This window comes from Periplaneta americana, chromosome 12 (genome assembly GCF_040183065.1).
Source record: "Periplaneta americana isolate PAMFEO1 chromosome 12, P.americana_PAMFEO1_priV1, whole genome shotgun sequence".
NCBI classification, from domain to species: domain Eukaryota; kingdom Metazoa; phylum Arthropoda; class Insecta; order Blattodea; family Blattidae; genus Periplaneta; species Periplaneta americana.
The window spans coordinates 68,046,818-68,074,013 of record NC_091128.1 but is presented as its reverse complement, the minus strand read 5'-3'; the positions used below and the strand labels follow the sequence as shown (position 1 = coordinate 68,074,013).

The window sequence follows — 27,196 nt, the reverse complement described above, 5'->3', positions numbered from 1 at the left end:
AAATTTTGGGCTAAGTTAGGAGAGGATCTTTTGATATTAAGTTCAAAAGCTAAATTTCTCTCACTGCCTTTTGGTACTGTGTACCTCAGTGAAACGACCTTTTCGAGGTACATGGCTACAAAAACAAAATATCGAACTTGTTTGGACACAGAAGACGATATACGTCTTCAACTGACTTCTATGACACAGGACATTGACAAACTCTGCCGCAAGAAACAGGCACATTCTTCACATTAACTTTGGGTGTACATGTAACATTGTAAATTTTTTAAATATCTTAACTACTTCCATTTATTAACAGAATTTAATATTAATGTTCTGATGTACAAAAAGTCTATTGAGCCATGCTTCGCAACTCTTTGATGTTTAGTCTTTTACCATACAAAATTTGGAAAATTATTACATTTAATGAGTTCTTTTTTTTCTTTTTTGATTTTATCCTACTTGTTAATATCATTTTGTAGATTTAAATAAATTATATCCAGTACTTTTTTACTATTGTTCCCTTTATTTATATATATATATATATATATATATATATATATATGTTTATGTATCATGTGAAATATGCTTCATAGAAGGTAGACAGTTTTAACTAAAAAGTAAACATTTCTTGGGGCTCCACGAGAAACTTTTGCTTCAAAAAGGGCTCCGTGGCTGAAAAAGTTTGGGAACCGCTGGTATAGACAGTTTGTCCTGTAGCCTAAATCGTTTGTTGCATTTCCAATAAATTTCTCAATGATAGCCTACCTAACTAGGGTTTCTATTAAAGAAAAAATTAAATTAAATATAAATATTCATTTAGAATTGATTAGGAGGCCGATTATTAAACCCTGCTTGGGACGGCTATCAACTATCTATCTTGAATGCATCTGTAAAGGGAAGAGTTCAGGACGTCCACGTGTGCCCAACGAAAGACTCGAGAATGTGAGAGCAACTTTTGTACGTAGTCCACAGTCAATCTACCTCACACCAAGTGATTTCTTTCTGTGGGGGGTATATGAAGGACCATGTGCACCTGCCGATCTGTCAGAGTTGAGAAGAGGGATTGTTGCTACTATTGAGACTATCACTGCAGACATGGTGACTATCGGCTGGATGTCTGCCATGTGACAAATGGTGCTCACACTAAGTACTTATAAGGTACAGTAAGAAAACTCATAGAGCTGCTCTTTATTCCCATGTAAGGTTTGTTCTTAATTAAACAACTTTGAAATTCCGATAATCATTTAGGGACATGCTGCATTTGTAAATTTAAATATTATATTTTTCACTCAACTGTACATACAATCAGTATGTTTGTAGCAAGCATACAGGTAAGCCCCTTCTTACTATAGAGCAGAATGGTCCATGTTCAGTTAACATAGTGAAGCAGGGTAACCGTGTCCGAGCTCTAATGATAAGTATGATCATCTCTAACTACTAATAAGAATTATCAATGCGTTTGTTTGATGACTACAAATTCAGATACTTAACTACGATGTTAAAACAAGCAGGAAGAGGAATCAATAAAAATGTTCTGTAATATTTTCTTACCCTCCAGTCTCCGCCAGCACCCATATTATTTATGCCACCCATTGGATTCATATTGTTCATGGAGTTGGGGATCATCATGCCCCCTTGTATGGGCATGGGATTAGGCATTGAGGGCTGATTTGGATATATCTGTGGTCCTGGGAAGGACTGGCTTGGATATGATCCAAATGAAGGCTGTGGTTGTTGAAACTGTGGTGGAGGTGATTGAGGAATTAAAATAGGTTTGGGTTCAGGCCATGGCGTGTTCTGGAAATCATTAACACTATCAGGGTTGCCTGTAACGTCATCAAGAGGAATAATGACAGGATCTGTTGTTGGGTGAATCTCCAATTCCGGTTCTGCAGCGGTATCAGGTATCCTGTAAGAGCAAGAATGGTATAATTATGATTACATCTCCAGGAAGGGAGGATTCAAAATCCTACCTTACAACTGTGTAAGACTTCAAAGAAATTGAAATATAACATAGAAAACAAAAATAATATAGCAGAACGAACAGACATTAAATTACAAATAATCTAACTGAAGAAATCTAGTATAACAAATGATAATTTTTATAATTAACTACTTAACTTCAGTGAAGTAACCTGAATCATATAAGTGAAGTAGGTAAGCATTGGATACAAAAAATTAAATTATGGTTTATTTAACGATGCTCGCAACTGCCGAGGTTATATCAGCATCGCCGGTGTGCCAGAATTTTGTCCCACAGAAGTTCTTTTCCTGTCGCATTTAAACACACTTAAATGCCATCGACCTGAGCCACGTTAGAACCTGCAACCTAGAGCACAGAAGACCACTATACCGACTATGCTACCCAGGCCGATGGCATTGGATACACACACACTTTAGTGAAATAGCATTTTCTATACAGAAAAGGCGAAATTTAGAAAAATGCTAGTGTACATTTCAAGTGTGTGAGTGGCTTCTGATTATGGATCTATGACATTCAATACTCGTACAGAACTTTAAAAGGTTCACAGATGGAACCAATGTACACTGTTGTCAAACTATACAGACTTTCAGCGTAATTTTCTAATTAACCATGGATTTAATTATGCAATGCACAATAGTTTTTTTTTTTATATTTATTTTAATATACTCTATTGCCTCCTTCGATCTGCACAGTTTTATAATTTCCAATCTCTATATAGAGTGAAGAAAAATTACCTGAACAAAACTTTTGTGCTGGATATGAATCAAAATAAGCACATTTTGTCAAGTAACCATGGTTAGGACATTCATTCATAATGTTCTGCCCAAGAGCAGATCTTTCACAGTAAATCCAGCTTTCTTCAATCTTTCTTATTTTCTGCCTTCCTCTTTGTCTCTGCATATGATTCATATATCTTAATGTCGTCTAACATCTGATATCTTCTTCTGCCCTGAACTCTTCTCCTGTTCACCATTCCCTCCAGTGAATCCTTCAGTAGGCAGTTTCTTCTCAGCCAGTGACCCAACCAATTCCTTTTCGTTTTCCTGATCAGTTTCAGCATCATTCTTTCTTCATCCACTCTTTCCAACACAGCTTCATTCTTATTCTGTCTGTCCATTTCACATGCTCCATTTTTCTCCATATCCACATTTCAAATGCTTCTATTCACTTCGTCGTAATGTCCATGTTTCTGTTTCATTCAATGCCACACTCCACACAAAGCACTTCACTAGTCTCTCCCTTAGTTCTTTTTCTAGAGGTCCGCAGAGGATGCTCCTTTTTCTATTAAAAGCTTCCATGGCCATTGCTATCATCCTTTTCACTTCCTGGCAGCAATTTATATTACTGCTTATAATACACCCCAAGTATTTGAAGATGTCCACTTGCTCTTGTGCCTCATTTGAATTCGCAATTTTACCTTCTTTATTTTTCTTCCTATGAACATGGTCTTCGTCTTATTTGCATTTATTTTCATCCCATACTGCTCACAGCTGTCATTTAACTCCAGTAATATATTCTTTAGTATCATCTCCTCTTCTGCTAACAATGCTATATCAGCAGCAAATCTTATACACTTTATTCTTCTTCCTCCTACTATCACTCCTTCCATATTCTGAAAACAGTTCTTCACTAAATCCTCCAAGTAAATGTTGAATAGGGTAGGTGATAAAGGGCATCTTTGACGTACTGCTTTCCCTATTTCATTTAATTCTAACATTTCTTCTCCTATCCTGGTTTTGACTCATTGTTTCATATAAAAATTACCGAACAGGCTTCTCTTTTTCAATCCACCCCAATTTTCTTCAGGATTTTCATCACTTTATTCCAATCCACTCTGTCAAAAACCTTTTTTTACTTTATACACTTCAATATATGTCATTAAAATGTTTGCAAGTTGGATGTCATCATCATTAATCAGACCTAATGTATCTCTGTGTTGGCCTCGTCTAGTTGTATTTTCATTGATCTTCTTTGGGCATCTCCAACCAGTAGGACTCTTATTATTCATTTGATGAACATGTTGTAACCAATTGTTTTTATAGTTTTGAATTCCTTCTTCAGATGATATCACGTTAATTCTTTCAAGATATATAAATTTTCTTATAATCAAAAAGTGTATGCTCTGCGGTTTTTCAGTCAAAATTCATCTCAGCTTTATGCAATCTTTTTGCTTTAGTGTCCAGATTTCACTACCATATAATAGAGTTGGTAGAGCCAAAAGGACGTAGTATATGGTAACTAATAACCACTGAAAATGTGCTAATAATCCATTTTATGGTATATTGGGATATTCAAATGCACAAGAACTAACTCTGGTGCAAAAGTCCAAATGACACAGCAGGGATATGTTTACTGACGTTGTTACTTTTGCAATATGAGCATTTCATCCTTCATTGGTATTCTTTACATATATGTCCATAAGCAGAAATCTAACAAATGGTTACTTAACAAAATATATATGCTATTGCTGCAAAACTTCGTTCAGAGAGTCTTTCTTCATTCTGTACAAGCCATTATACCACACTTATACTTCAATTTTGATTTTTATTCGCATATCAGCATTTTTTATTTGCGAAAATTCATTCTTAGATTAACATTATGCTGCTGTGTTAACATTAAAAATGGAAGTAATTCAATTAAAAAGGCAGTTTCATTAATCGTGCCACGCAATCTTCACTGCCATATAACAGTTATTTAAAGTAATGATTTGAGACTAGCACAATCACTGTTATTTTGATTGAAACCATTCTAGGAACAACTGGTAATAATTATTTGTTCGACTGAAGTTAAAAAATACAGAATCAATGTATCACGATTAATTAAAACACATTTTTCAAGGATGAATGCACAATAATAAAACAATAATATGACTGAAGCTTCATCTAATATGTGTTTTCTTTTTAGTATAATTTATTGCTTTCTTTATGGTATAATGTAACTTTACTCTTAGATAAAACATAACAGGACATAATACAGTTTTATTTCTACAACTGACTATGCCAAATGATATCTGCAAAAGTGTGATAAATTATACTTAATGACTTCACCATATATGTACCAGTATATAATGATCAACATACATGCTCCTGTTGAAGTACAGCGCTTGCAAAATCACTTTCTCTCTTGCATATTGAACATCCTTCTCTCTGCTCCGAGCACCTGGTTCAACCAAGCTTGGTGGAAGATCAATTGGAATCAAAGCCTGCCATGTTGTTTTCTCCTCCATGACATCATCTTGGGCTGCTTTAGAGTGAAAAAATTTAACATTAAACAAGATATTGGAATACAAGACACTTCCTACTGTAAAATAAGGTTAACAAAATCATTTATAGCCTATTACCATCAGGTGCCTTCACGAGAAATAAGAAGAATACTGACACTCTTTTGTTAGGACATTTATATCTTATATGTAACAGTTTCATGAAGATACATAAAACTGGGTTACAATAAAATTCTGATGCAAATTTATAAAAACGGGTACCAAAATCCTGTTTTATAAAATCAAAAACATTGTTTAACATTCTTCAATTTCAATTTCCATATGTTTGTAGTAGTACGTCTTATATTAAGTCTGAAGTAAGTGACTCGTGTGTACACTCTATGTGATACTTACGGATTTTCCTTGCAAGCAAGAAGGCTTCTCTTTCATTACTTCTTTCTATCTGTTTCATATCCGTGAAATTTTTCGTTACATTTACTGAAACAAGAGAAATAAGGAAATAAAAATAAAATACCAGTATTAATTGATATTCCAGACAAATAATTACACTGTAAATATCCTTACATGTAAAAGTGTTTTAGAGTTTATTATTGCAAGTGAATAAATGAATGAGGTTGCTTTCATTTAACATAAAAGAAAAAAATAATTAGGCCTACTCAGAAATAAATTTCACACAAATAGTCACCTCACTGAAATACTCAAATACTTAAGGGCAAAGCAACACAATTCAACTTGAACACGTATGAAGGAAGAGTTGACACAGGAAAAAAGTTTTTAATATACAAATTTTGACAAATTCAATTCAGTAATTTTCACGTATTAATACAGAGTACTGGTAACGAAAGATCATAAATATTCACCAACCTCTCTCAGTTTCATCCAGCTCGAAATATTTGATAGTTTCCAGGTCCTTTTCCGGTTTCCATCTAACCATTTTTTTTGGACCTTTCTTTGTTTTATGATAGATAAGTACACCTCGTGGATATCTGCCTGCCATTTCGTCTGTTGAATCATTTTCTTTAGCATCATCAGATCCCTCTTTCTCATTCGTACTATCATCTTTGGAAGACCTCCTCTTGTTTTCCTCTATTCCTTCTGCTGTGTCTTTAGGACTATCTTCCTCTCCATCCTCAGATGCTACGGAAAAGAGGAACATAATTTAAGTCCTGACAGTGTTATATGGATGTAAAGAAGATAACAAATATTTTAATATCTATTTAGCATGTCTTTAAATATATCATACACACATTTATACTTACATTTTTGATCTTGCTCTTCTGACTTTGCCTTTGTTTCTGACACATCTTTATCACCATTCTTTTCATTTTCCTTCATGTCTTCATCTCCTTCCTTGTCCTCATCATTAGTTCCCAAAGTCTCCTGATAAAACTGTAAGAAAATAATTCATCATTTCAAAATTATTAGCATCTACAGATGGTGCAAGGAAGTATTCACATATATGACACATGCATGTAAGATATGGCTCAACACATACAGTATATTGGATCCTTAAGTTACGAAGTTTTACATGTAGAAAGAACTATTTTGCTACAATCCAATTTTGTCCTCTAACAACCTGTTTTCAGACAAAGAAAAACATTACCACGAAGAAATATTTTAAGGCAATAAATGCTATAATAATAATAATAACTCTTCTCCAATTTAAGACATTCAGTAGCAAACAAATATATACATCTTTCAATGATAACATAATTATAGAACTATTACTATGATGTACCGAAGTACATATGATATTTCCATGTAGGAATTCTGCATTACCACATGGTGAAGTATGGATAGAACAGAGAAAAATTCTCTCCAGCACCGGGCTCGAACCGGGTTTTCAGCTCTACATGCTGATGCTTTATACACTAAGCCACACTGGATTCCAGTTCCGATGCTGGATTGAATCCTTCTCAGTTTAAGTTCTACCTCTCTATTTCCCCTTTTGGTGGCCTACTCTTATGTACTGTGTCACAGAATATGTGACAGTGGCACAATGTCCAACACGCTATGTACAGAGATGCACTCATTATGAGTGACTAAGTGGCCGGGATCCGATGGAATAAGTGCCATCTTGAATCACGAAGTGATTATATACATGTATCATATTACTATGATGTATTGAAGTACTCTGTTCTACCCATACTTCACCATATGGTAACGCAAAATTCCTGCAGCGAAATATTATATGTACTTCGGTACACCATAGTAATATGATATGCGTAAATAATCACTTCGTGATTTCAAGACAGTGCTTATTCCATCGCATTCCAGCCACTTAGTCACTCATAACGAGTGCACCTCTGTACATAGTGTGTTGGACATTGTGCCACTGTCACATATTGTGTCACAGTACATGAGGGTAGGCCACTAAAGGGAAACAGAGAGGTAGAACTTAAACTGGCATCGGAACTGGAATCTGGTGTGGCTTAGTGGATAAAGCGTCAGCACATAGAGCTGAAAACCTGGGTTCGAGTTCCGGTGTTGGAGAGAATTTTTCTCTGTTCTAGCCATACTTCACCGTAATTATAGAATCCAGCATGAGATTTACAGGGAGAGAGAAAAACAATTTATTTATGAACATGTAAGATTTTTCGGACCTAATTAAATAATCTTAATTTAACTGAATAGCTTATTGGTTATAGAAATACAATTCTTAAGTCCTTAAAAACATAGTATGAGTTAGAGAGGCCAGTCTAATGCAATGATATTAAAAAGTTTGAATTTTGAGTGACATTTCAAATTCACATAGGTAACTTTTTTTTAAAGACTTCTATGTATGTAATGTTCAGATCTTAACATTATCTTTCTATCAGAAAGAGAGAGAATGGCTCCCCCCCCCCTTTCTGGGAAGATATCAAATCGCAAAGTGATGCAACCACTTACTCTGAGCAAAGGCCTGACAATGGGAGGTGATTTATTATCTTCGCTTGTCGGAGATCCTGGTTGTGTTGATTCTGTACTGAGATCATCTTCTTTTCCAGTGGCTAATTCTTTCTTTGCATCAGGACCATCCTTGCTACTGCTTGTTCTGCGCTTACGTTTTCGAGGCTCTTTCTTGGTAGATGCCGTCAAGGCATCCATAAACATGTCACTTTCCTGGAGAAATGACGCTGTAACAACAAAATAAAAAAATTCTGATGAGTATTAGGGCATCATATACTTTCAAAATGTTAAAACGATGGAGAATGCAACTTTTCACTCAGCAGGTATCATGATGTTTCTCCTGAAATGTGGAAGTCAAGAGTGTAACTGAATCAACGACTTTAGGTACATTTTTAAAGTAAAACCTAATTTTACTATGTTGCTAAAAACATTAATCTGAATATACTTGACCATAAAGTAGAGGATATATCAACAGTAACATTTTAGAAAATATGGACTTGAGTACCAAGTAAGTCACTGATTCCAGCTAGCTGTCAGATATTACTTAGTCTAAATATTTCCAAAAGCATGAGAAGTAAACCTACAGGAATCAAGAAAAGTATAGTACGAACATTCATTACAATTAGGACAAAATTGGCAAAACATTTACACAAAATATAACGTATGTTCATCTTATGCGCCCTCTGTCAGAAATACCAGAACTATAAATAAGAATCACCTATAAAAATACAAAATTAATAAGACTGGAAAGCCCTTTTAATTTTATATTAAGATAAAAAAAGAAATGGTTTAAACATGCTTGGTTCCAATGGAAAACAGATTTTTCCAAAATTCGAAGTGCAACAATTATCTGCTAATAAAACAGAAAATATCAGAATTATTGTCATTCATTCAAGGAAGAAACCATTGTAACCTTGCCATGGACATGGAAAGAAAGAATTGAAATCTTTTACATCAGTTATGTAATTTCTTTTCAACATATTTTAAATTAAATTATCATACACTTGTAAGAAAAATTAAATAAATATATCATCGTAGTTTCTGCAATAACTCCTAGGTGACATATTTATAGAGTTTCAAATTTTTGCTCTATTAAATAACTTAAATATTGATAAAGCAAATAATAAAATCTCCTATATGTAATTATATTTCTTTCTTTCGAAAATGTAAGAATTCACAATCTCCTATGTACCACTGCCATAGAATGAATAAATGCTTTTTTTTTTTTTTCTTCCTACTGAAAAATTTTATATTTTGCACATAGAAGTTATTGCAGGAACAACGATGGTATGCTTTATGTACTATGTTAGGCAGATGGATATTGTTTTATAGGTATTTCCAGATATTATGTGGATATGTGTTCATCAACTTCATCATTCTTGCTTATAATGGCCATGAAGAAAGTTCTCTTTCAGATATGACAATATTATATATATTTTTTGGCAAAGAATAAGGATATTATTCTCTAAGGGATTAAGGTATCTTCTGCCTGTATGAAAATGTACTGCCATTAGGTATACTATAATTAAAATAATCCAATTGTTATCCTTTTCTGATAACATAGACGAAGTCTACAATAAATCATTAAATTATTATTACTTACTATCTGGAATCAACTGGTGCTTAAATATTGCAATTCTGTAGTGGTATGAATTGTAAGACAGTTCGTTTGGAATGAATGAACTACAATTTCGGAAATTTGAATCGTACAGTTTTGTGATTATTAAATAAGACTGAAATTCTGAAATAGTAAACAAAACAGCTTTTGAACGAATAAAATTGAAATTCTGAAATAGTAACAAAACAGCTTTGAAACCAATAACCCAGAGTTTAGCTAAATTGTGTTTACATAAACAATTGCAGTTTTTTTACCACTGCCCTTATTAGCACACATTTCCTTCAATTTGATACTGTAACCGAATTGACTGTATATGTTCTGTTTCGTAAAATGTTCACATTATTAATACAGTATATATGTATTATATATTTAAGTGTTCTTTAAAACTTAATTGTTTTAAGAAGTCTTACTGTAAGTATCTATTAAGAAAAATGGTTTCTAGGATGCAATTAGTCAGAAAATTAGCAAATCGTCTACATAACTTTAATTAATTTAAAATATAATACATTGTGTAAAGTCATTTATAATGTAATAAAAATTCTACATAATTTTTTTCAAAGTTGAGTTTAAGAACATTAATATCTGTTATAATAAAAATGTAAAATTTCTAATCTGTATCCTCCTTCCCCCCCCCCACGCAAAGGAAATTTATTTCCCTACTTTCAACAGATTTCATCATTCCAGTGACCAGCACAGGATTCCAAGAGAATCACCCTTACTATATTTTAATATATATATTTTTAAACATCAGTAGTCAAGATTTTCTATCGTCATCATCAATTTATATAGCATCTAAATACACTAGGACCCAGTGGTGCATCTAAACATTCGGCCCCTAACCCCTGCAGCCATTTTGTACCCTCATTAACAAACAGACATATCCAAGTTGTCATATCATGCAGATTAATATCAGTTCTACAAAGTAATAATAAGAAATAAATAAAAATAAATATCAGAAATTTAGGTGCTCCACTGCTTTATGGGTACTCCGGGGGCTACTGTGATGCCACTGCTAGGCCCTACTTTTCCTCTCTATTCTTAATATTACTGAGCTAACAAGAGAGACCCACATCTTTGAAATGGAAATTAGAAAGAAGTAACCCACTTTCACTAACTTTCATTTTATTGAAGCAATGACAGTCTCTCCCTTTGTAACAGGAAAAAGGTTGATAAGAAAACAATTTGCAATGAAGTAAAGATTCTTTATTAAAAACAAATTATTCAAATACACAAATACATTTTATGATAACATTCCAGTGGACACATCTAGGAATACATAATGAGAATTTATCATATAAGTGGTGCATTTAAGTTAGTTTGGAGGTAGGATTACCAGATGTCAGAATTCTGCCAGACATGTCCTGCTTCCTAAGTGTGTGTCCTGCGTCTGTCTGGGCATTTCAGCAAATATGAAATTGTCCTGCTTTACTCCCTCGTCAATTTCTCAGTGGACCAACGAGAGAAACCATTTCAATCTCAAGTTCATTAAAGGAATTATATTTTTAAAATTTAATTTAAGACGTCCATCCTGCCACAAGTATTTACTGGATGACAAACAACATCTTTGTCCAAACAAATTGGGTTAAAAAAAAAAGAGTACTAATAATCAGGAAATTAAACAAAGCACGAATTTACTTTTTATCTGTGCAGTTAAATAGTTGTTTAATTAACACTTTTGCATCACTTTCAAGTGTCATGTTATGTGCCACGTTAACACGTTCTGCCCATTTTCTTTTTAATCCTGTTTTTTCAAATAGAAGTTCCACTTTTCATTTCTTCATCTGGTAACCCTAAAGAAGGAAAAAGGAGAAGAAATTTGCAAGACAAAGACACATTATTCAAACCAACAGAGAAACGAACTAAATTAATGATGTATATTTCTACATTTCCAATTTTGACTTAATATTTTGTTAAAACAATACAAATATATTTACAATATACCGCTACATAAAGCAAGTTAAATATATTTACATGTGATTAAAAAGTGTCCTACAGTTATTAATATCTTAGATATACAGGTCCTTATGGAAAGTAAAACTCGCTAATCAATGTTTTACAGGATAGTAACATTCCATAGTGAAAGTGTTAATTCTTTAGTCTCATTTATTTATGAATAAGTTTGTATTCTGGACTGATCTCAAATTCTGATTCAGAAACGTTACTAAGCTTTATTTCCAAACAACGATTATTAACAAGGCATAAATGTAATATACGATCAACTGATAAGATAAAACATAGAGCAAACCCAGTCATTAATAATGAATTGTTTTATCAATCCGTAGTCTTCGGACTAATTACTGCATGACATAATCGAGCAAAAAACTCTAACTATAAGATAACACCGAAATAATTTAATATACGATAATCATATAATAGAAATTATCTCTAAAGTTAATATCACACGTAAATGTATGAAGTTGAATCAAAAGGGGGGTGACATAACCTACAATGTCCTTGTGACTAAGCAAATATACTGGTGGCTCCATCTCAGTGCCACGCAAATTCATTTTTACAAAGGGTCGGGCTGCTTATGCCTCATTAAAAAAATAAGACCAGAACTGTACTATCAATGGTTAAGCGAAATTAAGAACTTCGGTCAGTTTGTTATGACAGAGTATGTGTCAAGTTATAATTGATTTTACTGCTTGCCGAGTTTGGCTTCCATGTGTTACTGCATACACTACGGCCAACCGAGTTGCGTAACATGGTAAGAAATTATCATTCCGCCAAGAGTCGGACAATACGCATAAAGGAAACGAAATCTCTGCTACGAACCTTCTATTTATTTATTACTTAACCACGAGAATTATGGAGATGGTGCTAATGCTAAATATTCGAGTATGTCGTCATACAACAACGATTATTTGTAACGAATTATATCCGAATGACGCAAGTCAAGTACTCATCATTGGAGAGGGGATCTACTGTCGGTGACTCTGAAGACGAGAGCAGACTGAGGAGGAAGGGATGTGAACAGATAGCGTATGACAACACGTCCAATATTTGTACTGCAGTAAGCGGAAACATTAGGTCTCCTTCTGTTCAACTTAGCTTTAATTACCATACGCATTGTTACTCATGTTTCCTGCACGAGTAATAATCTAGCTACTGGGATCCTTATCTGAGCGATGTTTATAATAATCAACAGCGATAGCCAAGAAGGTCACATTCTTTCAGCTCGTCTTCTCCTGAGTAACGGACAGTAATTCATTTCACGTTTTCGTATACTGTCCCTTATTCCATAACTCCACGAAGATTACTGTTCTTTTCACTACCTCCTGGTATTCGGACAATACCAAAACTGCCATAAAAATAAACAATAGCACTATACTGTGGCACTTTCCAAAACTGACAAAAAAAATTGATACAAATCCGTAAGACAAGCATATAGCAATGACGCCTAGACTAATGATGTGCAGTAATTTTATCAGCTGACACATATTATATAAGAATAAGGATGCCAAAACTGTAATCTCAGATTAGAAATATAAACCGTAATGTCCGCGGAGTGAAAAATTACGGGAGAGCATGCGAAAGCGGGATATGAATGAAAGCACCTCCCCACATTGGCGGAAACTTTATTTGCGTCATTCGAATATAATTCGTTCGAAATAATCGTTCCTGCATGGCACCCGAATCTTAGGATTTATCTTCACAATGTATTTTCAATATAAGACAGCAGAAATCGGTAAGTCGAATCGAACCGAATTCATGAGCTAGAATATATTTTATTCAACTGCTGGAATAGAACTTCTTGTTTCAGATATGATCGTATGTTCTCGTGAAACCTTCGTGAAAAACCAAATGAGCAATATACTGTACATAGCGTAATTTGTTTACCGAAAGTTAATGCTGAAACAGTACGTATACAGAAAATTACACTTTAATAATATGAACGAAGAAAAAATAATAAATATTGTTCAAAATTATTCACTATTGTATGACGTGAGCGAAATAAGTATAAATTAACGGAATCAACAGTTAAAAATAAAAATCCAAAGAAGTGCAAAAGAACGAAAATTTGTTTTATCTCAGAAGTAGTTAAATAAAGTGGAAAAATATCATGAATTAAATATTTTCTTTCCTTGTTTTGGATATTTATTCTTTTTCCGCCTCTTCACATAACTATACGAAAAAAACTAGGCCTACGTAAAGATTAATTATTTGGTTCTACAGAATCATCTGTTGTGGTTACTATTGGTTATTAATGGAGAGGAAGAATCGCTCCTGCGCCGGGGATCGAATCTGGATCCCCCAATTCTACGCACTGTGCACTCTAACCACTAAGCTACATCGAGCCTCAATCCACAGCACTGGATCGAAATAACCAATGATAACTGTAACAGATAATTCTGTAGGACCAAATAAGTAATCTTTAGGTAGATCATTCGTCCAACAGCGCCTAATGAAATACCGGCCACCAAGTCATTCAAATGAGTGCGCTACTTGTGTGTTGACAGTTAACTTAATATTATGTGTCAATGTAATAATTATGTCGAACATGGAGTAAGGCCACTAAAGGAAAATACCAAAGGAGAAAGATTCGATCCGATACTGTGGATTGAGCCTCGGCGGAGTTCAGTGGTTAGAGCGCCCAGTGCGTAGAACTGGGGGTCCAGGGTTCGATCCCCGGCGCCGGAGCGAATTTTATTCCATTAATAACCAATGGTATACTAAAGCTATTATGCGATCCATTCACTGCAACAAGCATCGGTTCGGTTCGTTTCGATTTCCCTAAATGGGGGTGGGCCTTAAGGCGTAAATGGATTAAAAATAACTATTTAGGCAAGTTACTAGGGTTCCCAAGAATATGGTTCATTCTCGATTACTATTCTGTTTACAGTTGTAAAAATGAATGCGCCTATTTTCACATATTTCGTTTCGACTCTTACTAGAATAGTTCTAAAATATTATATTTTCAAAATTTTGATAATATTGTTTACCAATGAAAGAAAATCGCTGGGCGTTAAAATTCGTCCTTGTCGAATATCATGCGTAATGAACTTATAACCTTCCTACGTGGAAAACATTACTACACATCTCCGCACTACTCATAGCCAGAACTGAAAATTTCATTTAATATATATATTTTTTATTTTAGTAGATTATTTTACGACGCTTTATCAACAGCTTTGGTTATTTAGCGTCTGAATGAAATGAAGGTGATAATGCCGGTGAAATGAGTCCGGGGTCAAACACCGTAAGTTACCCAGCATTTGCTCATATTGGATTGAGGGAAAACCCCGGAAAAAACCTCAACCAGGTAACTTGTCCCGACCGGGAATCGAATCCGGGCCACCTGGTTTCGCGGCTAGACGTGCTAACCGTTACTCCACAGGCGTGAACTTCATTTAATATAAAACGTTCCTGAGATCCTAGAATTTGTTCATTATACGACAATCATTTACAAAAACTATTAATTTTGTTCTAATAATCTAATTCAGATTGCAGGTTAGAACGAGAGACTGACGAACAAGCTACAACGATTCCTTGAGACGTAGACCTACTGTATATAGCATATATGTGTAATTAGCAACAGAAATCTCATATGATGTCATAGTTTTTCTTCACAGAAAATGGAAGACGTCATGTCATTTAGGATTACGAATTTATACCTCACGTGGGTGAGATCCGATGTATTTCGGTAAAATTTACAAACATATTACTGTGTAGACATCTGAAAAAAATTTATCGATCATTGCACTGGCTCAGAAATCTTGCCACCAACATAAAGAATGTACATACGAAGTCATTTTGACTTGCGTGACTTTCCATATAAAACAGGTGACTGCGCAATGAACAAGACGCAATATGCGATCACAAAAATCAATACTGACGGTGCATCAGCGTCCTTTACAGGTAAATTCGATGCAACAATTTATTCCAGTAGTGTACACTTTATGGATATATGAATCATGTAAATTCTGTATATGCAGGGGAATGTTTGTCACTCTCGAATGTCCTTAATTCACAAGGCCAGCATTTTCTTCTTATTTTCGGACTGATCCCAGAGATTTGAACATTGCTCAGAAATTGTCGAGTCACACAGCAGTCGGCTCAAAGTTTGAAAAGTCTCCCTTCGCAGAACAATCAATTCTTTACTCATCAGAGTGAGTGGAATACGGTTAAGAGAGATTGCTTTGAATATTTTATATCTAAGGTGTTTCAGAAAGAAAGTAATATTTTAGGGGGGCAGTATGGATTATTACGAGTAAAAAAAATCATATAAGTTAAATATGTTTCCAATTTTTAATACGTGTGGAGGTGCAGCCGTTTGAATGTTACGCATAAAAACCTTACCGTAGGAAAGGTATGGAGGAGAGAAATTACTTATTGATTGCATTTATTGGTTGAAATGTTTATAAAAGGTATGCAGGAAAGGCAAATAGCTTATTGATTGCATTTATTGATATGTCAACAATTTGCAACAGTTCAAAGTAATATTTAAAAAAATCCCACCAATTTCAATGGACCTTTCAATTCTCTTGACAATAATATGTGCAGCTCTTCTGAGGTCTTGGCGTTCTTTTATAAGAGCATTATTCATAATGCAAGTGACCAATTCGTCTCTTGTGTTTACTTTTTCTTCATAGACTTCGCTCTTCATCAATATTTTGAGAAAAGGACTAAGGTATGGGGACATTGGTGGCCAATAAACGTGAACACCGCGGCCTATCCATCGTTCGGGAAACGCTAGATTTAGATGTCACCTGACGGCTGTAATGTGCAGAAGCTTTGTCATGTTGGAAGATTTATGCCCATCCTTGCAGCCAAAGGAACCTCGTACAATAGTGGAAGATAGTTTTTCAGAGAATACGTCTGCTCTGTAAGACTGTCCGATAACACAGTAGGCCCATTCGACTGTCGATCACACCACACCACGCATGTACAGAGCAGCGATATTGGAAATTTGTAAGGTTTTCACTCAATAAATAAATGAAATCAATAAGTAATTTGCACATCCCCCATACATTTCGCAAGGCTTTTCATACATCATTCAAACAACTGTTATCTTCAAACTCATTGAAAATTTGACAAATATTTATATTAACTTTTTTTTTTACTCGAAATATTCCTTACTACCATCCCCCTAAAATATTTACTACTCCTGAAACATTCGGCATACTGTCACTCAATAACTAGGCTATAATATAAGGCTAGTTATAAAATTAAAAACACACACAATTAATGGAATTAAAGTCCAGGATCATTTTGCGTAGGAAAGTTAATATAAAATATTATCAACTCTATACAGTGAAGGGGTGCGATGGGTGAAATTTCTATTTTATACCTTTTTAAAACAGAGACGATTATTTTTGTACACATACTCTTATTGATATCAGTAATGATGTGTTACAGGTTCAGTAATTTAAGAGTTATTTAAATAAATAAAAAAAATGAATTAATAATAATAATAATAATAATAATAATAATAATATAAATTTCATATTTTCTAAACATTTCTTCTCTCTCATACTTCAAGCACTGTCTTAAATTTTTTCTATAATACTTTTAATCTCCTTAGAAAGTCCCTATGTCCTCGCATATTTTTAGTTTTACCTTGTAAACAAATTGGGGGGGGGGGATAAACTTATTCATATTCAAACTTATAAAATTTGCAAAGTCTAAGCACACATTTTATTTTTTATTAAAATTTTTATGAAAAAAAGAAATGCCAACATAACTTTGTAAAGCACTCCTTAAAGAACATGCAGTAAAAATTTCAGCTTCCTAGCATAAACGTGAATGCAGAGAAGTGGGGAGTTTAAAAGTACGAATGCATTTTAAACTTAACGAACGCAGACTTTTTAAAGATGGCGTAATGACACAACCGCGTACTGTTCTAAAACTTAGTCAAAGTGTAAAGTAGGCATCATAACTTTAATTTCTACCAAAAAAACTAAACATGTGATTAAAAAAATACCAAATTATCACCAATCTCCTCCCTCAAGTAAAACGCATAGACATTTCGCTAGCCCGCGCTACGAGCGTGCTAAACAGAATTCATATCATATCATATTTCTGACACTGGTTTATGCATGATCAGTTAAAGATAACCTGGACGCGGAATTCTAACGTATACTGAAGTGAAAAGTACTTCTCTGCTATGAGCGTCATTTAGAGCAGGGAGAATCAACTCTACTAAATACAAACATAAAATAGATTTAACGCACTACCTAATCATGTATATATCTGAAATTAAGTTACACTTCTTTCTGACTAAAATACACAGAAATACTGTACAACTAAAGAAAAAAAGAAAGTTTGTAACATTTTGAATTGTAGGCACTTACTCTTCCAAGCGTGTTTCTTTAGAATAGTGTATTTATTGTTAATACTTTCAGGATTCCAATTTTACAGCGTCATAATTGAAAGAAATCGAACCATGTTCATATAAGTTTATACTCAAAAGTATCTCTTAAGTGTCCGTATAACTGAATGAATTACCTTTATTAAAAATGTATAGTCAAAACGAATTTCCAACCAAACTATTACAGTCGATTCTATAATCTCACAGCCTGATTCATACACTATTTTCAAACATAACATTCTTTTCAATCACCCTGTATAATCCCACGAAATGCATACGTAATGAAATAATATTATTTTTTGCCATTTTGTTTTACAAGTTTCCATTTCAGAGAACCGTCCCCAAATTTGTATTCTCTGTATGTTTTCATACTAATAGCAGAAGCACGATAATTCTCGTTCTCTAATTACATGGCTGGCGTTGATGATTGAATTAGAACCCCCGAGACAGTGTCTACTGGTCTGATAATAATAACAGCCAGTGTAATAATTCCTCACAAGGCTTATCTCTTTAAATGCTATTCAAAGTGCTGATGATATGGAGATAAAATGACACGGAAATTGGAGCACCAAAATAGGAGGGAGCATCAGCACGACGACACGGTTACTTTGGGTAATCCGGGAGAGCCACTTTGAATTAGAGTAAAATTTGTATTGTATAATTTCAAACTCGCAATTCACTTAATAACAACGGTGCGGTGGAGAAACTGTTGGGCCATAAATCTGATTATGTCAGTAATTACAATAAAATTATCTTCGTGGACGGAGGGGAAGTAAGCTTTCAGGGAGAAATTTATCTCTCTTATTTGATCACTTTCTTTACTTTCCGCTATACACAGGCGAAGGTCCTGTGCCTTCCGAGCTGGACTCGTTCTTCGAGACTGCGCTCTGGTGAGGATTCGAATCCCATTTCGACTGATTACCTGGTTGGGGATTTTCCAATTGTAAGCTGTATGTAGCTAATCCCATGGCGAATCCTCGGACTCCTATCTTTATCACAAATTACACCAGCGCTAATTATTGTGCAGTTGATACAGCATCGTCAAAACAGATTAAAATTCTCTCCCACCCTCGCAGGAAGGTACCTAATTTTACAAGGCTAGGTGGGACCTGAAGCAGTTTCGAAACCATGATGAGGTGCAAATCTTTCGACGTAGAACACGTCTCTTCCCGCACTAAGTAGGGGTACCGTTTCCGGAATCCATGGTGAAACAAAATTACAGAATTTCAAATGATTACTGCAACAATATGAGCCATAGGAATGTTAGTGCTATTAGTAGTTAGGTCATGAATCAATGGTGTGCAGGGTATATACTTATTATTTATATATATGAGTAAAATTAATCAGTGATGACAATATAATAATTTAAAATTATTTCTTATATTTTTGTAATGTGAATTGTTGTAATAATATTTTCTTATGTAAACACGTTGTCAGATTTCAGAATGTAAATAAGAGGCAGTTGCAACATTAACTCGAGAAAATATCAGGAAATTCTATATAAAAAAAGAGAGAGAGAGAGAGACCGACATACATACATACACGTGGCCTGCCTAGGGAATGAGTCCTCAATTCGGAAGAATCAATTTTCTGTTTTTGTTCGTTTCTACTTCAGAATTAATTTCGAACATTTAAAACAAAAGTTTATTGTAAAAAAAAATCGAACATTTTACAACGAGTTCAAGTTAGTATGAACTGGTCTTCTCTGGGGAAACGGCTTTAAAGTTGAGTAGTGTTGAACGTAAAAATAAAATTTTCGTTGTATTGCCGACTGCCATCACATCCAGGGCCATGTCATCACTTAGTTCACATTTTGATACAAATTATCTTTCTATGCTCCAGAAATAATATTTTCACCCAAGTCAAGATTTGTTTTATCCTGTAAAATTATGAGTTCCGAATTGGTGTCCTTTCTCCTAGGCATGGTCACATGTAAGCGCCATCTATGAGACATATTTCAGCATGTTAAAGTACAGTGAATAAAAAAAAAATGCGTTAGTCTTACATCATTAAAGTTGTTATGTTACTAACCATCGGTTAATTTTTATTACTAAACTTTAGAAGGAGTAATAATATCTGGGATTCAGATTGGAAAGAGGTAATTACAACAGTTCTGTTTATATGGATTATTAAATAAATGTTCCATTTTTCTAAATGCAACACAACCCTTTTTGTTTCTTGCGGAGGAGAAATTCTCATTTTGATTTTAGGTAAACACTTTTCATATCTTCATACAAACTACACACAATCCAATAAAATTGCTGTAAACAAATAATTATGCAGAGCTATTTCTTGAGAATAAAATTACTTTTAATTGAAACAGAGGCAGCTAGGATTAAATTTATTTGTTTCGTTGTCACATTTCTAAAGACAATGACATTAATAAAAGACTCGCTGTTTCTTATCATAATTTCCACAACATGATATCCGTACGAACAGCACGTGGAATGGATAAAAAAAAACTGTTCGCCGTCTATGATATAATGTTCGTAAATACGGGATTTTTAGTGTCCCGAATGCATTTCATAAGGGACAAGTTTTTCATGTCTCAGACACGGGACATCCTTGGCAATCTAAACCACGCCCAATGACGCCACTTCTCCTCGCTAAAGACTTAGGGCCGTATTCATAGACATTTTTAGCGCGGGCTTTCGGTGGATTATCAGCGTTTTTCGTATTCATAAACCAGTGTTAGCGATAGGATATGATTTGAATTCTGTACTAGTAACCAGTGGATAGCCTGGGCTAGCTTAGTACGCACTACGAGGATTAACCGTGCCCCGCAGTTCCTCTCAGTAATATCTCAGCATCGAGATCAGCTACAGATCTACGCGACCACTCGTTCGATTTGTAATTGGAAGTTTTACAATTGTAAAGTGATAATAGACACTTTAAGCGAACCATAGTGAAATGTTTGTGAGCTGGGACTAATTTCGGAATGTTGCTTCACGAAGAGGAAATATTATATTGCATGCACTTCATTAATTACTTCTTTATCATAGATCCATACTTTTCATTTGTAAACCCGAACAAAAATAAACCACATTCAAATCAACGCAACTGTAGTTTCATTCCCGAAACTGGATGACGTATTCTACGTGGTGTATCCGTGATACAGTGCAGTTTCCCCCCCCCCCCCCCCCAGATAAGGCTACAATGATGTGTATGTCCAACGTCGCACCCTACACAAAGGTTTATGTCCAACGTTACATCCTACGTAAAATGATCGATGGAATTATATACAGTCTGGAGATCGCTGAAACAAAGCACGCTCACTTCCGTACGAGTATGTACTGTACATGAAGCAATTCCAAGACGTATTGCGTCAAAGTGAACGACCACGGAGAAATACGTAGGTCCTTGACTGTATCAAGAAAACAAGCTGCAATGAGTCGGATCCGAGTTTCACAATGTACTACGTCATTTATCAGGTTACATTAGGTCAGACTGAAACTCTGCATAATATCAAGGACATTTTAATTAAGCGTACAAGATCAAGGTAGGTGAAATTAGCAATAAATAAACGGATTTTTTTTTCTGTATCTTTCACAGCCTTCGAAGAGCTCCAGCATAACAAAACATTTTACCGATAGTAGACACAGTTTACATGACAGAGCTTCTTGATCAGGGTGATGACAGCAGAGGACTTGGGTATACCCTTCTTAACAGTGCCCACCCTTCTGCTCATCTCCTCTTTTACATAAATAATTTGAATTGCAGCTGACATGCATTAATTATTCATATTATTATTATTATATTATTATATTCAGTCTGTAACTATTTTTCTAACGATTTTTTCGCCGATTTCCGACCACCGCAGCTCAAGCAATGGCGCCAAGATTAAATAAGTGAAGCAGAAGAATATGCGTAATTTCGTTACATACGATCATTCGAGTCTTTTTAATTACAATTGCTTAAATTACTTTTTGGTTACTTTCATCACGAGCAGATACCCTGCAATCTGATTAATTATAAATTAAACGGACTTATCGCGACATGAATGTAGCAAGCCACCGGCGTAGCCCAGGGGGTAGGGGCGCTTGTCTACCGATCGACGATGCGTTCCAGCATGGTTAGAATTTCGCTTGGACCGATTACCTAATAGGGCTTTTCCGAGGTTTTCCAAACTGTAAGGCGAATGACAGGTAATCACATAATCTCGCCATCACCAATTCCACCGACGCTAAATAACATAGTAGTTCACGTAGTGCCGTCAAATAACCTGATCTAGAAAAATCCACTATGAAATGACTAACTTTATCAAATTCTTTTCGCAATACTGCTCCCAGATTAAAAAGCTAGCAAAACAACCCACGTGACATAAAACACATATCGTGAGAGGGATGGTGTTACTGTGTAACGAAATAAGTCAACAGTTTTCTATAGAGGCGTAAGAATAAAAACAAAACGGATTTTCACGACATTTCCGATACTAGAACGAAGTGCTTCAGTGCGTCTTGACGTCATGCGTGAAGTGAAGTCAAGTTTACACACAGATACTAAGAAGATATGGTTTCCCTGTAGTTTCATTTATTTTGTATCACAGCTCTCGCATTAATCCTCTAGTCAATTTGTTTTCTCTTTAACTCACATTAATAAAGTAGTAGTGCAAGCCATGGCATCTTTCACTCATTTGTACACCGTCAAAATCTACAGGTACGCAATTGGAAGTCTAGGAACATGATTGTACATACTATGCTTTCTACAATCCAAAGGGGAATTTGGACCTAAAGTAAAACAACGTGTAGACAATGATAAGCCATTTATTGTCGTGATCGAAGTAGTTCCGGTAAACTGACAAAAAATCATGTGAGAAGATGGTTAAGGGATGTATTTCTCCCGGATGTTAAGAAAGACACACTACTACTTCTGGATTCCTGGAGTGGTCAGATATATGAAACTATATTTACTTTTGAAGGAGTAAACAATACGTTACATGGTAAGACAATTAAAACACAAATTATCCCTCTAAAAACTACAAGATTTTTGCAACTCTTAGATGCGTGTTCTTTTAAGCAATATAACATTGTAATTCGAAAACTAGAAGAGTAGCTATTTCGGACATAAAATTATCTGTGGAAACATTCCAGACACATTACACGATAGAGGCTTCACAAGGACATTCCAGTCTGTTATGTATCAACAGTTTCATTCGCCTGTCCTCAAAGACTTGCTAATATACCCGTGACAGAGGTATGGATATGTGACGGAGAAACATGTGAGAACATTTGATAACGTTCTTGCTACAATTTTGCATGTTGGAAACAATGTGCGTGTTACAGAAGAGTGTGAAAAATGTTTGTACTGTTCAATGACTCTTTGTTCCGACCACTTCATTTCGAATTCCACTATCACATTTAAGGTGAGTCACAAAGTAAGTACATATTTTAAATTCAAATTGAATTTGTATTTCAGTAAAAGTACTATATTAATGTGAGTTAAGAAAAAAAGAAAATAGACTAGAGCATTAATGCGGGAGCTGTGACACGGTGCCGCGGAACTATGAGGATCCGAGTGAGCGCATAAGTAGCGTCGATTATAAAGTCATTATATTTCGTACACGAGGAAAAAGCGAAACGAACGACTATCACTACGTTCTTAACGAACGAAAATTAGCTTAAATATGCATTTTCATTCAATTCAAGCTACACCATCTGGAATGGTTTCCTTGTAAGACAAAATAGAACGAAACTTTCACCAACTAGATTAATGGCAACGAGAAAGTTAGGAGAAAATCTACAAGGTAGCGCGATCTCGGGATTGATTGATCATCTACGAAAGCTTTAATCCTGCTGGCCACTTGTTTCACTTTACAGTATGCCTCACTTAAGAAAAATGCAATTCAAAGTGTTTTGCACAAAGGCAGGTCTTTAACTGCAAACCCAGCATTCTTCAATTTTTCCTATTTTCTGCCTTCCTCTTAGTCTCCGCATATGATCCATGTATCTTAATGTTGTATCATCTTTTTCTTCCGTTCACCATTCCTTTCAGTGCATCCTTCAGTAGCAGTTTCTTCTTAATCAGTGGCCCAGTCAATTTCTTTTTCTCTTCTGACCAGTTTCGGGATTATTCTTTCTTCACCCACTTTTTCTAGCACAGTTTCATATCTTATTGTCTGTCCATTTCATTTCACATGCTCCATTATTCTCCATATCTACATTTCAAATGTTTCCAGCCATTTCTCTTCATTTCTTGGTAGAATATGGCACCCAGTTTCGTAAAGAAACTACAGTTATTAGTTTGAATATTTTATGTTTGTCTCAGTTTACTAATGAAAGAGTATGGGTCTGTGATGAGAGAAGTAATTGATGAAACGCATGAAATATATTCTCTCTTCATATGAAACGACATTGCAAAATTAGTTTCATTTTTTCACTGTAGTTCACTCAAAAGTGCACCATACATATTACGATAATATTGCGGAGGTTGCGATTGTAACTCAAACGAGTGGTCGCACAGGACTGTAGCTGCTCTCGATACCGAACGGCACGACTAATTTTTATATGCAAGTTCAGCACCCTCGTGCCTTTAGCGAGGGGAGCTGAGTCATTGGGCGTGTTCACAGAAGTTACAAACTACTAATAACATTTGCATTCGGCGGTGGCTTGTAGTCTTGATACATTTGGAATTTTACCATTTTTTGAATAATTTCGAGGGAAAAATTGTTTCGGGGCCAGGTGTCGAACCCGGGACCTTTGGTTTAACGTACCAACGCTCTATAATTTTTTATTTCACCTCGGATCCCGGAACGGAGTGCCCATACTCGGTGCGGCGAGAGAATTCCCACAGCACAGCGATCTCTGCCGCAGCGCCGAATCACGCCTTGGTTATCCCTAAATCACTGGAATTCGAACCAAGACTTTTTCTAATTGAACATTTCTTACCAAAGTTATTATGCGACATCGAATCCTCGACCAATACTTTCACGAAACTTCATGCCGTGCAGCAACAAATTCACTACTGCTACATGAAGGGAAACTTCATATGCCATCTACCACTTAATACTGCCACGAAAGACAGTGTCTGTACGGCCGACGAAATTTCTCGGTATCTCAACAAAATCTACCATTGAATCCCAGTGTCCGGAAAAGTATACCGTGACTAAAATTGCTCTGGTTTAGAATGAATACATATTTTATTATAAAACGTTAATCGTGATTGGAAAGGTTGGTAAACGTAATGCTAACAGCAGTCTGTGATATCATTCATAGATTCTTTCGCGGCTGGCGGTATTTCTTGAGATCATACCGAAATCTGAAAATGAATCACAGTGTCCGCAATATTATTCTACGGCAGTCAGCATAAGAGAAAGGGATTATTACTAAGTATATGATGACAACAGATAAATGTAGTGCTTCCGTCCCTGCTTATAGCATGATGTCAAACTTCCACGCCCACTAACTGATAATAAGAGGCGTGACAGAGAGAGAGGCAACCTTACTCTTCAAGAGTTGCATGACAAATTACTTAATCCCCACTCCAGTGTGACCGGTAGTGGCACTTTGTTTTTGCGCATTTTGAAAGATTTATTACCAGGCTATAATACAGTGCATACATTTTATCTTTTCACTCTCGCGTACAGAACCGGAATCGGCAGTAAGTAGTTGCGCGCGCTGCCATTGAAGGTAACGCACAGTCGCTGATAAGGCGGTTGTCTATTATTGTGTGCAGTACTGAGTTGAGTTTCAGAGCAATACATGTTATTGTGTGCAGTGCTGAGTTTTATTTCTTTGTCTATATTATTTTATTGGACAAGAAAAGAAAACGAAGGTGTTATGTTTTAACAGAGGAAAAGTTGCATGGTATCGGTGTTTGATTTGAACAATCGCCGTAAAAATCTCTCACGAAGTTAGCACAAACGGGAACCAGCCGTATATAAGCACACAGTGCTACAAAATTACTAAAAACAAGAATAGCAAACATTTCGGAAGTAGAGCTGAACGTATGAATTAGATCTACAACGCCTGCCTTGAAGCAAATGGGGAACACTTTCAACGTCTCTTTGAAAAGGCAAGCATTCTTTTAGCACCTGCATAATTTCAAATTGTAAAAGATTCTCATTTCTAAGGTTTATCTCGCGTGTTCTAGACTCTCAACAGAGCGCTCAGCGGGTAGCGCGTGGGCAGATGAGTTGTGCACTGTTGCTTCCACTCTACTTTCGCTAGTGTGGAAAGATAAAATGTATGTATACTGTATAAATCCGTATAATGGTTTCCTTCGAATAAATAAAATTGGACGTTCTGTGAGGCAGTCTTGTAATCACATGAAGAGCACAGAAGTGCAACGCTGTCGTACCGATGTCACGAAAACCTACCGAATGTAAAATTTCGTTTCAAAGTCCATCATTTAAAAGGAATCTTCTCTTCAGCCATTTTCTTGATACACAGTTTAATAACGGACGGAACTATTAAAAAATTAACTCACGGAAGAGAGGGAGAAATTGAAAATAACAAAATTGCCGTCAGCTGCAGAAGTTAACATACTGACCTCTACCAGTTCTAACACAAACCGTTCGTGCCAACTATGATTGTCTTCCTCTACTAATACACATGCAAGTTTTCACAATTTTGCACCCTTTCAGTAAGCAAGTTTTTCATCTCATTCGCGTTACAAGTTCTGCGCAATATTAAGCCTTTTGTGTATGTTTGTGAGGTGAGGGGGAAGTAGTCACGTGAGTCACGTTTGCTTTGCATGTGTTTCTCGTCAATAACGCTAGAGAAGCTACCTTTGCTACAACGAGAAATACAAACATTTCCCTATAAATATGCAAAAGCTACAGCAACTTTGGGTAACGTTTAGCGTAATATTCAGGTTTTCGAAACTATTGTGATTTTAACATCCAAACAAAATAACGTAACAATCCACCACGCACTTTTTCTTAACATTTTTATATTATATCTATAATCTCAACAATGCAGAATAATCTGCATTTCAAAAGTCTTTAAAACGAATATCAGTCGTAAACAAACTGATAAAGGAAACGATTTGATCGCAGTGAGAGATAATTTTTTATTAAGCGAACATTGAAGCCTAATAGCATATCAAATTAGTATAATCTAGGACAGTGCTTCACTACCTTTTTGATGAGACCCCTCCTTTTCCTTTTAGTGCAGTCCCTTGTCTAAGATATAAAGAACAGTAATGGGAGATTTGGTACAAATTTAAAAAGGAAACACTTTAATTATATCT

General features: G+C 35.3%; 1 protein-coding gene across 4 annotated transcripts in view; it reads right to left on the bottom strand.

The window, feature by feature from the left end:
- PNUTS (Phosphatase 1 nuclear targeting subunit) overlaps positions 1 to 27,196 on the bottom strand; it is a 199,198-nt gene that overhangs the window by 5,163 nt on the left and 166,839 nt on the right. For 3 of the 4 annotated variants that reach the window (XM_069841469.1, XM_069841470.1, XM_069841471.1), the window contains 6 exons: positions 8,079 to 8,305; positions 6,449 to 6,578; positions 6,054 to 6,326; positions 5,583 to 5,666; positions 5,050 to 5,212; positions 1,537 to 1,894 (listed from right to left, as the gene is read on the bottom strand). In XM_069841469.1, the coding sequence (XP_069697570.1) occupies positions 1,537 to 1,894; positions 5,050 to 5,212; positions 5,583 to 5,666; positions 6,054 to 6,326; positions 6,449 to 6,578; positions 8,079 to 8,305 (1,235 nt within the window). The remainder of the gene's footprint in view (positions 1 to 1,536; positions 1,895 to 5,049; positions 5,213 to 5,582; positions 5,667 to 6,053; positions 6,327 to 6,448; positions 6,579 to 8,078; positions 8,306 to 27,196) is intronic. The other variant, XM_069841472.1, reaches the window with a different exon arrangement.